At 41.0% G+C, this 16,000-nt stretch overlaps 1 protein-coding gene across 2 annotated transcripts in view; it reads right to left on the bottom strand.

Moving 5' to 3' along the window:
- The window catches only part of LOC134603540 (myeloperoxidase-like), a 67,189-nt gene that overhangs the window by 39,776 nt on the left and 11,413 nt on the right, over positions 1–16,000 (bottom strand). Inside the window, exons 4-14 of one of the 2 annotated variants that reach the window (XM_063449629.1) lie at positions 15,486–15,661; positions 10,759–10,879; positions 10,346–10,475; positions 8,241–8,447; positions 7,264–7,579; positions 6,399–6,559; positions 6,046–6,298; positions 4,120–4,184; positions 3,453–3,558; positions 3,027–3,264; positions 552–754 (exon numbers count right to left, since the gene is read on the bottom strand). The exons of the other annotated variant lie outside the window; for it this stretch is intronic. Coding sequence (XP_063305699.1) covers positions 552–754; positions 3,027–3,264; positions 3,453–3,558; positions 4,120–4,184; positions 6,046–6,298; positions 6,399–6,559; positions 7,264–7,579; positions 8,241–8,447; positions 10,346–10,475; positions 10,759–10,879; positions 15,486–15,661 — 1,976 coding nt within the window. The remainder of the gene's footprint in view (positions 1–551; positions 755–3,026; positions 3,265–3,452; positions 3,559–4,119; positions 4,185–6,045; positions 6,299–6,398; positions 6,560–7,263; positions 7,580–8,240; positions 8,448–10,345; positions 10,476–10,758; positions 10,880–15,485; positions 15,662–16,000) is intronic. 2 annotated transcript variants of the gene reach the window in all.

A 16,000-nucleotide genomic window follows, 5' to 3' on the forward strand; every position in this document is an offset into this window, starting at 1 on the left:
ATTTCTATGTATTTGTGTTTGTGACTATATTCCTGACTGTGTGTGTCTATGAGCATATTTCTGTATGTGTCTTTATCTGTGACTGTATGAGTGAGCATGTATTTGTATCTAGGAATAAGTATGTGCGTGTATCTAGGAATCTGTGTTAGGGAGACTTGCCAGTGGTTTTGTAGGGGTCCATAAAACCTATGAACACAGATGCGAGGACAATGTATAGATTAAAGTGTGATATGTAGAAAGTACCACTATGTAATTTTGAATAAAATGTAAACTTGGAGCTATAGTTGGATAAGAATTCTTCAAATGCAACGTTTGCTCTGTCAGTCCACATTCAATAAAAATTGCACTAATTACCATCGCTTCAATCAGGCTATGAATACTCCTAAATCTCACCAATGATATCTATACACTATGCTCTGGTTGTTTTGTTATAGCATCCACTCTTAGCCAGCAGGAAGGAGCAGTTCATCATAGTGTCCCTCTGCACAGTGAGATGTTTGTGTAAAAGCTATGGTAGGATTTTGATTCTTATCAATGATCTGACAACTTACCACATTTCGCCTTCCAAAGCTTCAGGTTGAGTTCTGGGATTTTAGAGCACTTTACAAAGTCTTTGGGGTAGCTATTCCCCTTGAAAACATTTAGAGGGACCTCATTAATTTTAGTATTATCACAGATGATACGCGCCAGAGTCACCTTCTCTATGGCACTCCTCTGAGCAGCATTAAAAACTGATGGATTTTCATAGTAAAACCTGCACAGAGAAAAATATACACAATTTACTAACAAGGTACTTTTGGATTAAAAATATTTTCAACGTTTTGTGTTTTCTACAATATAAAGATTCAAACTGTAAAATATTAGATCTAATGTTGTTCTTCTTTTGATATAATTATCATTGTCATCATGAAAAGATTACTTAAGGTTAACCCTTCAGTACAAACAAAAAACTAATTATGTTCTGTTAACTGAACACCTGTCTTGCATATTCACCAACATACAAAACCAAAACCAAAACCGACACAATAGAACTTCTAAGGCATCTGTAATTTGGTGAGAAGGTGACAACAGTTGGTGCGATTATTCGCAAATGGAAGAAACACAAAATAACTGTCAGTCTCCCTCGGTCTGGTGCTCCATGCAGGATCTCACTTCGTGGAGTTTCAATGATCATGAATGATGAGGAATCAGCCCAGAACTACACGGGAGGATCTTGTTAATGATCTCAAGGCAGCTGGGACCATAGTCACCAAGAAAACAATTGGTAACATACTACGACGTGAAGGATTGAAATCCTGCAGCTCCCGCAAGGTCCCCCTGCTCAAAAAAGCACATGAATAGGCAGTCTGAAGTTTGCCAATAAACATCTGAATGATTCAGAGGAGAACTGGGTGAAAGTGTTGCGGTCAGATGAGACCAAAATCAAGCTCTTTGGCATCAACTCAACTCGCCGTGTTTGGAGGAAGAGGAATGCTGCCTATGGCCCCAAGAACACCATCCCCACCGCCAAACATGGAGGTGGAAACATTATGCTTTGGGGGTGTTTTTCTGTCAAGGGGACAGTACAGCTGCACCACATCAAAGGGATGATGGACGGGGCCATGTACCATCAAATCTTGGGTGTTAGCCTCCTTCCCTCGGCCAAGGCATTGAAAATGGGTCATGGATGGCCCAGCATGACAATGACCCAAAACACACAGCCAAGGCAACAAAGGAGTGGCTCAAGAAGAAGCACATTAAGGTCCTGAAGTGGCCTAGCCAGTCTCCAGACCTTAATCCCATAGAAAATCTGTGGAGGGAGCTGAAGGTTCGAGTTGCCAAACGTTCGCCTCGAAACCTTAATGAATTGGAGAGGATCTGCAAAGAGGAGTGGGAAGAAATCCCTCCTGAGATGTATGCAAACCTGGTGGCCAACTACAAGAAACGTCTGACCTGTGTGATTACCAACAAGGATTTTGCCACCAAGTACTAAGTTGAAGGGGTCAAATACTTTTTTCACTCATTGACATGCAAATCAATTGATAACTTGTTTGTTATTATGTCTCTCACTGTTAAAATACACCTACCAAAATTATAGACTGATCATTTATTTGTCAGTGGGCAAACGTTCAAACTCAGCAGGGGATCAAATACTCTTTTCCCTCACTGTAACTGATTAATAACTAAACAATCAAGCTAGATCTAGACTCTATCAAACATGTGTAAGCCGACATTTGCACATATTAAAGGGACACTCCAGGCACCCAGACCACTTCTGCTCATTGGAGTGGTCTGGGTGCCAACTCCCACTACCCTTAACCCTGCAAGTGTAAATTTTGCAGTTTTTTATAAACTGCAATAATTACCTTGCAGGGTTAAGTCCTCCCCTAGTGGCTGTCTAGTAGACAGCCACTAGAGGTCACTTCCTGCATCATAGCACAGATTATCTGTGCTAGAGCGTCGCTGGACGCCCTCACGCTGTGTGAGGACCTCCAGCGTCGCTCTATTCCCCATAGGGAAGCATTGAAATTCATTTTCAATGCTTTCCTAGGGGGTGCGCCAATGCGCATGCGCGGCATTGCCGCGCATGCGCATTGGGACTCCTCGGCCGGTGGGCGGGATCAGTCTCGCCCACCGGCCGATGGAGGAAGAAGGTGGAGCGGCGGGGGAGGAGCAGGCAGTGACGTGGGACATGTCGCTGCCTGAGGTAAGTGACTGAAGGGGATTTCACCCCTTCAGTAACCGGGTATTGGGGGGTGGGAGGGAGAGGGACCCTCCAGTGCCAGGAAAATGGATTGTTTTCCTGGCACTGGAGATTCCCTTTAAGCAAGACTATTTCCAGTGGGAACACAATATTGTTTTATTAACGCTTCAAAATCTATTTTTATTTCTCTTGATTCGGGTGAACTTTCTGTACATGACCCATATTATAATCCAATCCTTTTGCAATTTTCAATTAAATTATTCTCATTTGTGTCTCTAAACAAAGTGGTGTTTTTGTTGTTGTTGCTTATGATAGACTGTATATTGATGCCTCAGTCCCATACCTGTCTCCCTGTTGACCCCTTCGGAACTGGTTCCCAATCAGACAGGTGAGCAGTTTTCCAATTCTGCCTCCCGGAACCAGGGGTTCTGCGACTCCTCCAACCCAGATGTCAATGTTTTCAGGTGTTCCATAGAGATCCATAAACTTTTTGGCCAGCTCCTTGTTATTTAACACAGAGGTCAACTCTTTCAGATTGCTGGGAGCAGATAAACCACAAAACCTCCTCCATGAATTGTATCCTTGGGAGTTAAAATTAGTGCATTATAACAATGTTACACAAGGAATTCACAATCTCATAAACCTATGTACGGAAGTTTATAAAGACATCTGAGAGTTCTGAACCATGGGTCTCATAAGAAATGAAAAGTCACTCATGCAAATAATTACAAATATGTCTTGAAGTTCTGAAAGTATTTTCCAGACATACCTCGCAAGCCATGATCACGACCTCGTTGCATATTTAGAGCGGTTAGGTCAAGGCCAATACGTTGAACAATCTCAAAAAGATGATCCCTCAGTTCGTCAATGTCAGGGTACCTGAGGCCTCTACCTCTAAGGGAGGTAGAGACTTGGTGGTGTATCCGTCCAGGCGAGCTGTCTCCTCCGTTCCTCGCGGTCCATCCAGTCACTTAAACACCGGCCGCGAGGAATCCACGTCCTTTTCTAGCAGGACGCTCAATACGTGACGTCATGACGCTAGCACGAGCAATCTGTCACTCAAGTGTCCGATATCCAATCGGCACTTGTCAGAGGCGTGATTTCCATCCAGAACCAGGGTATTTAAGCTTACTCCTTACTTCAGCTCATTGCCCTGTCGTGGTTCTAGCTTGTCTAGTCACTCAGTGCTCTGGTATTCTAGTTTGCTCTATTGGTTTTGACTCGGCTCGTTGTACTACCCTGTTTCTCTGTTATCCCTTGACCCGGCTTGTCTCTCGCTTATCTGTCTTCTCGTTCCCTCGACCTCGGCTTGCCTCTGACTATTCTTTACTCTCGGTACGTTAGTCCGGCCATTCTAAGGCCCGGTATACGTACCTTTCCACTCTTTGTACTCTGCGTGTTGGATCCCTGTCCCGATCCTGACAGTCAACCACCAGTTGGTTTTGACGGTTCAGTTTGGCTCGATTTGCCATCATGCCACGGAGCAGTGGATCAATGCCACCTGTGTGAAAACAGTCATATGTGACACAAGGACAATTATGGCCAAATCTTAATAATAAGTTTATGTGATCTTCAAATTAAGTTAAAGATGTACAATCTGTCAAGTGCATTCCTTTATTTTCTTCTTTGTAATACTTTTCTGTACATATTATTTTAAACGTGGGAGGTTCAGTCAAAGGTCTTTTGTCCACATTTTCAATGAAAGGATTTCATTTGTGATTTTTGAGTACTTATATATCACAATTCTACAAATATATTTTTTATTTATTGTGGTGGAATGTGCCGTTCCTTTAGACTGTTTTATCCTTTAATACGTTTGGGAGCTATTGTATCAAACCCACTTTATTCGACTCCCGAATTAGGACTACCCCTGTTCCTCATTAGAACCATAACACCAGTATAAGTGGGAAACCGCAAGGGAAATAATGAATGAGTGCGTCCCTTGGGTGGACCATTTTGTCTCCCGAACGTAGGCAGCGGTACTTGGTCGTCGAGTGCCTGGAACTTTTTTGCTATACACTCACAAACCTGGCAAAGATTGCACCGCTGCCCGTCCCACTTCCCGACCAGTTATATGAACGACGTTTGGGAGATAGGAACTACAGACTATGGGGGAGCATTTGCTCCCTGAAACCAAGAGAATATCTTGTATGGTGCTCGCACCGGAACCCCCAGAACGGAGACCGGTCAGTGCACCCATTTCCCTGGAACTGTTTTGGGCTTTCACCTCGTGGTCCGCCGGTCAGAACTTTTCCCCGGTGGCAATTCCATTCTACTGAACTGATCTAAGGGCTATTTGGCCAAGTTGGGCACTCAGATCCGGGGGTATCCGGGGATATGACTCTCGTGGGGTTCCTGTTAACATTGGGGATCCTTTTAGGGGATTGTATGAATAATGTGTATGTTTCCCTGTAACTGAGAGATCATTGAGTTATAGTTTTCAGACTCAATTATCTCCCAGACACAGGGACGCCAGGGAGTGACTTGCTATGTTATTGTATGGAGACCCCATGCTGGGAGTCTGTGTATAAATTGAGAGTGTTTGGCCTGAATAAACCAGATGACTCCCAGAATTATGTCTAGTTACTGGGGGGATACAAGCTTAATCATACAATGGTTCCAGCCTGAGAGGAGAAATAGCGGAAGTAACTAGTCGGGTTACAGGGTCTGCTACATTTATATCAGTTACAATAAAACTATTATAATTTAATGATATTAAAGGACCACTCTAGTGCCAGGAAAACATACTCGTTTTCCTGGCACTAGAGTACCCTGAGGGTGCCCCCACCCTCAGGGACCCCCTCCCGCCGGGCTCTGGAGAGAGGAAGGGGTTAAACTTACCTCTTTTTCCAGCGCCGGGCGGGGAGCTTTCCTCCTCCTCTCCATCTTGATCGCGACGTCATCGGCTGAATGCGCATGCGCGGCAGGAGCCACGCTCGCATTCAGCCGGTCGCATAGGAAAGCATTTACAATGCTTTCCTATGGACGCTTGCGTGCTCTCACTGTGATTTTCACAGTGAGAAGCACGCAAGCGCCTCTAGCGGCTGTCAATGAGACAGCCACTAGAGGATTTGGAGGCTGGATTAACCCTCATTATAAACATAGCAGTTTCTCTGAAACTGCTATGTTTATAAAAAAAAGGGTTAATCCTAGAGGTACCTGGCACCCAGACCACTTCATTAAGCTGAAGTCGTCTGGGTGCCTAGAGTGGTCCTTTAAATAACACTTACAATGATCTGGAATATATTGTTTTACATGATTTTACAAGAAATTCTCTCATAAAAAGTTATATGGCCTATAATAATTTTTTCTTTTTAATTATTAGTAAACTATGATGGGGAAACCACAACTAGTTATGTTACCTTGTTGAATCACTCTCCAGGTGGAGAAGAACGTCTTGTGAAGAAGAGTCTGTGGTTCTGGTGTATATGGGCGGTACTTATCAGCTAGACGGTAGATGAATGGCTGTATCAATGTATGGCCCATCCGAAATGCAATAGTAAAGACATTGGCCACGCTTGAGTCCTCAGACTCATTATAGGATTTATACGGAGGTAGGACATTAGGGAGCTCTGATCCGAGCAGTAAGGGAAGCCAGTCTTTGTATGTTATTTTCTGTTAGATACACAAAGGTAAACAAAACAGATTAATAACTAGTAGGTAAGAAATGTGCTATTTACTGAAGTTAGAATGTAATCTGATGAATATAACACACCTGCAAGATTCCACCAATGATCTTCCGAGTTTCTTGATACAAAGTTTCCCCTGACCATTTTGGATTTAACTTGTGCAACTCAGATGCAATGCGGTTGTGTTCCCTCACAAATAGGGTATGGAAAGATGTAAGACCAGGCTGCTCACTGACTCGTGGGTCTCCTACAACAAATTACGATCTTTTTGAGTTACAAAACTATTTTAATTTAGATTCCTTCACTTTTCAAATAAGGAAACATATACCTTTTACTACTTTGCTTGCAGAATGAAGTAGACTTGTTTCAGTTGTAGGTGTTATTTATTTAGTTTATTAAAGGCGCACCCAGACCCACTTCTGAAGTGGTCTGGGTGCAGTGTCCCTGTCATTTTAACTCTGCAATTGAAATTATTGCAGTTATTGAGGAACTGCAATAATTACATTGCAGGGTTAACTCCACCTGATGCTCCTCTGCACTGGTTCATGGCTCCACAGCCTCCACTAGAGGATGTCTCAGTGCTGCAATGTAAGCATTGCAGTTTCTCTAAAACTTTAATGTTTTATATTGCAGCACTAAGTGCAATAGGGACACTGTACTCAGACCACTTCGATGAGCTAAAGTGGTCTGGGTGCCTATAGTATCCCTTTATAAAAAAAAAGGGAGTGGATAAAAATGGAGATGGGCTATAATAATTTAAAATGAAACATAACTGTATCTTAAAATTAATATCCAAAGTCTAGGACAGCAAAAGAACAAGATTTTAAGGAAAATCAACACATTTTTAAGTCTCTTTCAATTTTGAAGGATTTAAAAAAACAACAAAAAACAAACAAACATGCAGTCCCTTTATCTGTCTGTCTCTCTCTTTCATTTATTCTGTTACCTCACCTGCAATGAAACAGGGGATTCCAGCTGACACATTGGCTGTGATACACACATCTTCACTAACAGTATCAAAGGGCAAGAATGGGAGACCATTGTCGGTGAAGTTCTGGTTAATTGCCATAAGACCCAATTGGTTTGTGTTGTTGCGTAGTTTCTCTGCAGTTGGAGCATCACTTCCGTAGAGCTGGCTTCCATCCATGTAAGCTGTGAGAGTGTTGATCTGCTCACGAACTTGAGATCCCATTTTACAGACTGGAGCTGATCGGAAGAATGGGATGCAGTCAGTATGATTCTTAATGCGAGGATCGTTTGCTGGAATCTTCAAACAAAAAAAAGACACGTGCTATAAGAGTATTTTTAAAAAACAAAAATAAAACACAGTATCACATGAAAAAAAGGTTTACTTCAATGGTGTTGACTCTATCAGAGTTATCCACTTAAGGAACTGCCAGGAATTCAAAGTAAGTTTCACATTTAAGACAGAACTAGTTTGAATTCCTAACACTAACTTTAGCGAATAACTCTGTATATCTAATTTTTAAATGAACAGTTAAAATAACCAAAAGTGATGCGCCCCTTGACAACATATCATTGTCAGAATCCAGGTTTTGAAGACTGCAAGCACACAAATCTTATATTATATTAGTACTAGTGTGTGATATTTTAAATGGGTGCTATCATGATGTTGTCAAGGTTATTTACTAAAGGAATTCAATGTGAATTTCAAACAAAGGCTAAAATAGCTAAACTGGAAAAATTCTCCATCAGCTCAGGTTCCTCTATGGCTATTTTGGTCTAAAATTTGAAATCTCCTTTGAATGAACTTTACATTTCAGACAATTGTTCACTTTAGTGTCTGAATTGGCTGCCAAATTACAAGAGATCTGCTCTTAAAAATGCAGGTGTTTCCTATATATTGATATAAAGCATTTATCTAACCAGTATAGACTAAATAGTACTTTTAAAATTGAGGTAGCTACCTTCAAGGGGAAACAGGGGCTTTCGCGGACACAGCTAGTTTCACAGTCCACACTCTTGAAGAAGGTTAACCTGGCAGGACTTGTGGCAGCCAGGTCAAGGTCATGATCTGTCCATTGCCCCCACTGCATGAACATGAGGGCTCTTTCTTTGTCTAATGTTATGCTCTCAGTAGGGAATTGGACAATTTCATTTGATACTGCACGTGCCTGTTTAAAACAATGAATTAATAATTATTAAAACAAATACAGTGAGCTACAGGTTTACATTAACACTAACATCATGTTAGTGATGTAACCTCTACCAATAGTATGTAAGAGGGAGACCTATTCTCTTAAAGGACCACTCTAGTGCCAGGAAAGCATACTCGTTTTCCTGGCACTAGAGTGCCCTGAGGGTGCCCCCACCCTCAGGGACCCCCTCCCGCCTGGCTCTGGAAAGGGGAAAGGGGTAAAAACTTACCTTTTTCCAGCGCTGGGCGGGGAGCTCTCCTCCTCCTCTCCGCCTCCGTTCCTCCCCGTCGGCTGAATGCGCACGCGCGGCAAGAGCTGCGCGCGCATTCAGCCGGTCACATAGGAAAGCATTCATAATGCTTTCCTATGGACGCTTGCGTGCTCTCACTGTGATTTTCACAGTGAGAATCACGCAAGCGCCTCTAGCGGCTGTCAGTGAGACAGCCACTAGAGAATTAGGGGGAAGGCTTAACTAATTGATAAACATAGCAGTTTCTCTGAAACTGCTATGTTTATAAAACAATTAGTTAACCCTAGCTGGACCTGGCACCCAGACCACTTCATTAAGCTGAAGTGGTCTGGGTGCCTGGAGTGGTCCTTTAAGACAGGGGTGCCCCAGATGTTTTAAAACTCCAGCTTCCATGATGCTTTGTCATTCTAAAGACATACAAAGCATCATGGGAGTTGTAGTCTTACAATATCGGGGGATCTACTTATTGGGCACCCCTGTCTTAAGGGTTCTACAGAAATTCATCCTGAAACTGATTTGCCAGTCATGATCAGAATTAAAATATGGTCTCCAGTCTAATTTAGACTTCCAAGGAGAAGACGGCCCATCACCCGGGGTTGGGCGGAATCCTATACATTTTAGAGTTAGATCTTCTCTGTAAATAATACCCTGTGTTTTGTAATATGATGGTGACTCTTTCATCAGATATTGACTACAAAATAGCAAAACATAATATATATATAGTGAATTTAGCTTTCTTCTTAGTAAGTTTGCACTCTGCTTGAAAGAGTGATTTTTACAGAGGGTTTTAACACTGCCTGAGAGACAAAGAGGGAATAAGTTGAAGTATGACAACACGTTCCGGCACTATGAAGGCTAACTAGGTAAAGATTTCCTAATTTCTCTCAAACCATGGGTAGTGATCAGGAACACCCTGACCACCCCAGCATCTTGGGACCTCCTGCTAGGTCCTTATGAGCTGATCCACTGTCAGTTTCTCCACACAGGAGGTTTCTCCTCCTTGGATAAGTTGTGTGTCCAGAGGAATCTGAATCTGAATGCGAGGAATTGCATCTGGGGGGACATGTATAGAATAGAATAATGGTTATGCCGGCCAGTAGCATAATGAGAGGACAATATGGACAGATACATTGACCAAGAAGATTATAAACTGGGACCAAGAGGATTATAAACTGTTACAGAAGGCTTGTGCGAATATGTGTGTCTTTGGAACCTTGCAAAAAGATGAAATTATTGGTTATCATAAAAAGGAGACTGTTTATTAAAGTGGTAGGGGACTAGGAGAGAAAAGAAATGAAATTGTGAAGTAGCACAGCATTGCATGGCGTCTATACTCAGTGGACAAAGGCTGCATTGTGTACCCTATTTTGCGTAATAGGCCAATTGTATATATGTATTCACACACAGGTGAATCTTTATTTGAGCTACTTTGAATGGTTGCCATCATTTGTACTAACCTGTCGTAAGCCTCTCACCTCACAGAATGAGAATTTGGATTCAGAGTACATTTATAAAAGGATGGGTGTGGCACAGAGACTGTTACTTAAACAATGGTAAGCAATGACTCCTATCAGTGAGAGAGAATTGAAAGTGGGATTGAATTAAAGCATGCTGTTAATTATACCAGTGGAAGAGAGAATCCATTGAAGGCCTTGTTTTCAGTCCAGCCTCGAGGAAGTGAAAAACCATCTTCATATTCGGCTGGTAGCAATCGTATGTAGCCAGTGTTGGAAGCACCACGGCTGGGATACTTCCTATTAAGCAAACACATAACACTTCCATGTTAGGGTGCTAAACTCCCCACTAAAACTGAGGAAATTAGATAGCAGTTAACTGTTTCCTTATATACCCTTGCGGGCACAATGTCACTGTGATTATTGTCAGCTGTCGATGCTGCAAAATTGCAATGAAATGAACATTCTCTTTTTGGAGACTTTCAAAATTCACTTCTAAGGATATTGTGGCTTACTATAGAGAGGCTTTCTAAATGCTTGGTTATGATATTTTTTTTGTACAAGGGAAATAGGGAACTCTTACCTGTTGTTACACTCTCCAGTGATGGTGCGATAAGGGCTGTCCGTGCAAACCTTTGGAATAAGCTGTGAGGCGCAGCCTGTTATCTGTGAAATAAGTTCCATCTGGTTTGGTGTTAGCAAATCTGAAAGATAAAATTTTTACCATTAAGCTGTAACTTGGCCAAACTATTGTAAGCACCATTGTATCTAAGTTTGTCAACATAGTTTATATCATAAAAGTAAAAAAAAAAAAAAAAAAAAGAGGGAAAGGGGAAATATCCTTCCACAGTCATATTCTCAAAACTATACAATTATTTTACAAAAAATGATAAGAATGCAAATAACATTCTAAATACGCCTATAATAATTGGGCACCAAGTATTATTACACAGTCAATATTAAAATCAATAATAGAGAAAAGATCAGGACACTCCAATAGCTTCAGGCACATTTATTAGAACAAAAGGAACATTGCAACGTTTCGACACAGAATTGGGTCTTTGTCAAGCTTGATTTTTAGTATTTCCATACTATATCCATACTATTTATAATTTAAGGCTTTGCTACTATGATACTATGATACTATAGATCAAAAACACACAAAATGTAGAAAGCCCTTCTTGAAAAAGCTTCCAATCTAGGAGGCAGTTGAGTAAAAGTATGCAGGAGGAAGAACTCTAAAGTGAACCATGGCTAGTTTGGAACAGACATATTTATTAGGGACACACAGCAACCTGAGATACTTGAATGGGGGGTTACTAAAACGGAGCAAGTCTGGACAAACTGTTAAGTCTTTATGCATTGTTCTCCATGCAGTATTTTAACTCTGGTCTGGGATAGAGAATAGTACATATGTATAAGTATAATATTTTGGAAAATTATTTTTGTATATTGTGTCACATCCAGTTGTAATTTCAGAAAAAAACACATTCAGTTTATACAGTAAGGTGGTAGAGGGGCTAATAGGTATTATATGATTTAATGTAACTACAATAGACACGTCAAATATTTAATAAATATAATATGCCTATATACAGACATTATTTAACTTCCTGGTGACAAATTACCAAGAATGCCATTAAGTGCATTAGAAAAACCCACATTTATTTTCTTGTCGCAACCACTGTAAATGCCAAAATAAAACAAATTCTTACACTCTACATATCACCAACAGTCCAGATAGATTTCATTTGATCCCTCTCTAAACCTTTTGCTATTTGTAAAGGAGCGTGCCAAGGTTGTCATCTTTCCTCTTTGCCCTCTCCCTTGGACCCTTCTTAAATATGGAATCACCCCTGGATCGTGGAATTTGTACTACTCGGAGATCACAGGACAGCCGCATATCAAGACACTCTTTTGTTTCTGGCTACACAACCCCTCATTTCCCTCCATAGACCCAACTCTCCACCTCATTTCCCTTCCACTAGCAATTTGTATCTAAAAAAAAAATGATTTATTCCCTGCATGCAGTAGCTCCTTCTCTCCTCACCCTGTTTTCATATCAAGCTATAAGAGGATGTAACATACCATAACATCCTCCCATGCTCTCAGTGAATAGATGCTATGGAAGCCTGCTGGAACTGCTGGGCACAGAACCAGCCACCTTTGTTTCAATATGAGAAGGTAATTGGAGGGTGGCTGATGGGGACTGGCAGAGGGGAGACTGATTTGTCTGCTCCATCACCGTGTGAATCTGCACTTTACATCTCAATGGAACAAGGATGCAACATGTGCTGATAGACTGTGTGATGGCTGCGGCTGGTCTTACAGCACATTATCACCACTACATCACCAGGGTAAGTGTGTGTGGAGGGCAGCCAGAAAGTTCCAGGAATGCATTTAGATTTACATTTGCCTGTTTCAGTATGTATATGTGTAGCAGTTTGTGTCTGTCAGCATGTATATGTGTGTATGTATTTAGATATTTATGACTAAATACAGTGACAGTGACAGTGTATTTAGATATATTTAGATATTTATGTGTGTACACACACACACACACATATATACATACATACATACAGGGAGTGCAGAATTATTAGGTAAGTTGTATTTTTGAGGATTAATTTTATTATTGAACAACAACCATGTTCTCAATGAACCCAAAAAACTCATTAATATCAAAGCTGAATATTTTTGGAAGTAGTTTTTAGTTTGTTTTTAGTTTTAGCTATTTTAGGGGGATATCTGTGTGTGCAGGTGACTATTACTGTGCATAATTATTAGGCAACTTAACAAAAAACAAATATATACCCATTTCAATTATTTATTTTTACCAGTGAAACCAATTTAACATCTCAACATTCACAAATATACATTTCTGACATTCAAAAACATAACAAAAACAAATCAGTGACCAATATAGCCACCTTTCTTTGCAAGGACACTCAAAAGCCTGCCATCCATGGATTCTGTCAGTGTTTTGATCTGTTCACCATCAACATTGCGTGCAGCAGCAACCACAGCCTCCCAGACACTGTTCAGAGAGGTGTACTGTTTTCCCTCCTTGTAAATCTCACATTTGATGATGGACCACAGGTTCTCAATGGGGTTCAGATCAGGTGAACAAGGAGGCCATGTCATTAGATTTTCTTCTTTTATACCCTTTCTTGCCAGCCACGCTGTGGAGTACTTGGACGCGTGTGATGGAGCATTGTCCTGCATGAAAATCATGTTTTTCTTGAAGGATGCAGACTTCTTCCTGTACCACTGCTTGAAGAAGGTGTCTTCCAGAAACTGGCAGTAGGACTGGGAGTTGAGCTTGACTCCATCCTCAACCCGAAAAGGCCCCACAAGCTCATCTTTGATGATACCAGCCCAAACCAGTACTCCACCTCCACCTTGCTGGCGTCTGAGTCGGACTGGAGCTCTCTGCCCTTTACCAATCCATCCATCTGGCCCATCAAGACTCACTCTCATTTCATCAGTCCATAAAACCTTAGAAAAATCAGTCTTGAGATATTTCTTGGCCCAGTCTTGACGTTTCAGCTTGTGTGTCTTGTTCAGTGGTGGTCGTCTTTCAGCCTTTCTTACCTTGGCCATGTCTCTGAGTATTGCACACCTTGTGCTTTTGGGCACTCCAGTGATGTTGCAGCTCTGAAATATGGCCAAACTGGTGGCAAGTGGCATCTTGGCAGCTGCACGCTTGACTTTTCTCAGTTCATGGGCAGTTATTTTGCGCCTTGGTTTCTCCACACGCTTCTTGCGACCCTGTTGACTATTTTGAATGAAACGCTTGATTGTTCAATGATCACGCTTCAGAAGCTTTGCAATTTTAAGAGTGCTGCATCCCTCTGCAAGATATCTCACTATTTTTGACTTTTCTGAGCCTGTCAAGTCCTTCTTTTGACCCATTTTGCCAAAGGAAAGGAGGTTGCCTAATAATTATGCACACCTGATATAGGGTGTTGATGTCATTAGACCACACCCCTTCTCATTACAGAGATGCACATCACCTAATATGCTTAATTGGTAGTAGGCTTTCGAGCCTATACAGCTTGGAGTAAGACCACATGCATAAAGAGGATGATGTGGTCAAAATACTCATTTGCCTAATAATTCTGCACGCAGTGTACATACATACACACACACACAGAAAAGACAGGAGCACTTTCTCGGTTTTCCAAGTGTATGAAAAAAATAATCACAATCTATACATCAATGTTTCGACCCTCCAGGGTCTTTATCAAGAATGTCTCAGATCTAATTATATATTGTTACTGAAACTTATAGATTTAACAGTTTACATAATCTTGATAAAGACCTTGATAAAGACCCTGGCGGGTTGAAACGTTGATGTATAGATTGTGATTTTTTTTTTTAATACACTTGGAAAACCGAGAGTATGTTCCTGTTTTTACTTTGTTTGTATGCTGTGCTGGGAAGCACCCCAGTATTGTTTTACTTTTAAATATTGTGCATCTGTGTGCGCCAGAGAATGAGGGTTTCTGTGTGGTCTTTGTGTTCGTCTTTCTGGCAGTTATATGAGTGAGTATATCTGGAATAGGTGTGCTATATCAGATTGTATATATACGTGTGAATCAGTATGTGTATTTGTGTGCACATATTTTTATGTGTCCAAAGAGGCAGCATGGCTGCAATGAGGATGATATGGTATGGGTAAGATCATATACAGCTTTCCTACACACTTGCTGCATAGAGATATCTATTTTTTAAACTTCCTTTATTGCACAGTGTGTTTAATTCATAATTTCTTCTCTCCTGCTTTGTTAATCAACAGAGCAGAAAATAATAACTTCTAAAGTAAACACACTATACTGTAAGATCTTCAAGAAATCAAACTTTTTTTTATTCATGTAGGTTGTGAGAGTCACAACTAGACATAAACAAAAGTGATTTAACTCCTAAATGCCTGAGAATTGAACAGTGACACTACAGCGACATGATCTATACAACAAAACGGCTTAATTAAGATAAAGTTGCTCATGCACATTAAGGCTTTGATAGCACTGTTTAATGTTGCTCTTCTCGTTCATCTTCAGAAAGGGAACTAGAGGTATCATTAAATGAGCTATTTACTTGGAAACATGACTGACAGAGTTATTCACACGATTCAAGTGATTTCAAAGTGAATTCCAAATTTTAGGGTAAAATTGCTGAACTGAAAACATTCTCTAAATTAACTATGATTCCAGTTTAGCTATGATGAAATTCACCTAGAATGCTCACTTTAATGAATATGCCTTTGAGACTATAGAAACGTATAACTAAGCGATGCCTCTCATGCACCTGTTATGTTGAATGGTCCGTGGTGAGTAAGTTTGAGTTTTTCAGCTAGGAGCTGAAGGAGGGCACCCTGGTTTTCAGCAGCTCGGATGGCATTCCTGCTCGCACCCACCGGCTGCTTGACATACGCCAAGAGATCACCAGCAGTAGCTGTCTTTTTGTTTAGCCGTCCCTTAAAACTGAGAGAGATGAGAGGCTTTGAGTTATTTTTTGTGTGTGTTGGCATTTTGATATAAAGAGATGTAAACTGAATGTCAAATTTATAAGTGTCAGTAACAATATATAATTAGATCTGAGACTTTCAGTGCAACAACCCCCCCTCCCAAACTAAGACAGAAAACTCTATCAAAATCCAAAGCCATGGTTAGTGGGTTAACTCACAACAAATGTTGAGTCTTGTTGGCCCCAGTGGAGTTGATAGGTGGGAAAGATACCAAACGATTCCTTTTATGGCCCACCCCACATATATTGACTCAAACCCTTCCCAAACCCTCATTCTATACTATGCTCTTTATTCA

The sequence above is a fragment of the Pelobates fuscus genome, chromosome 1 (genome assembly GCF_036172605.1).
Source record: "Pelobates fuscus isolate aPelFus1 chromosome 1, aPelFus1.pri, whole genome shotgun sequence".
Classification (NCBI taxonomy): domain Eukaryota; kingdom Metazoa; phylum Chordata; class Amphibia; order Anura; family Pelobatidae; genus Pelobates; species Pelobates fuscus.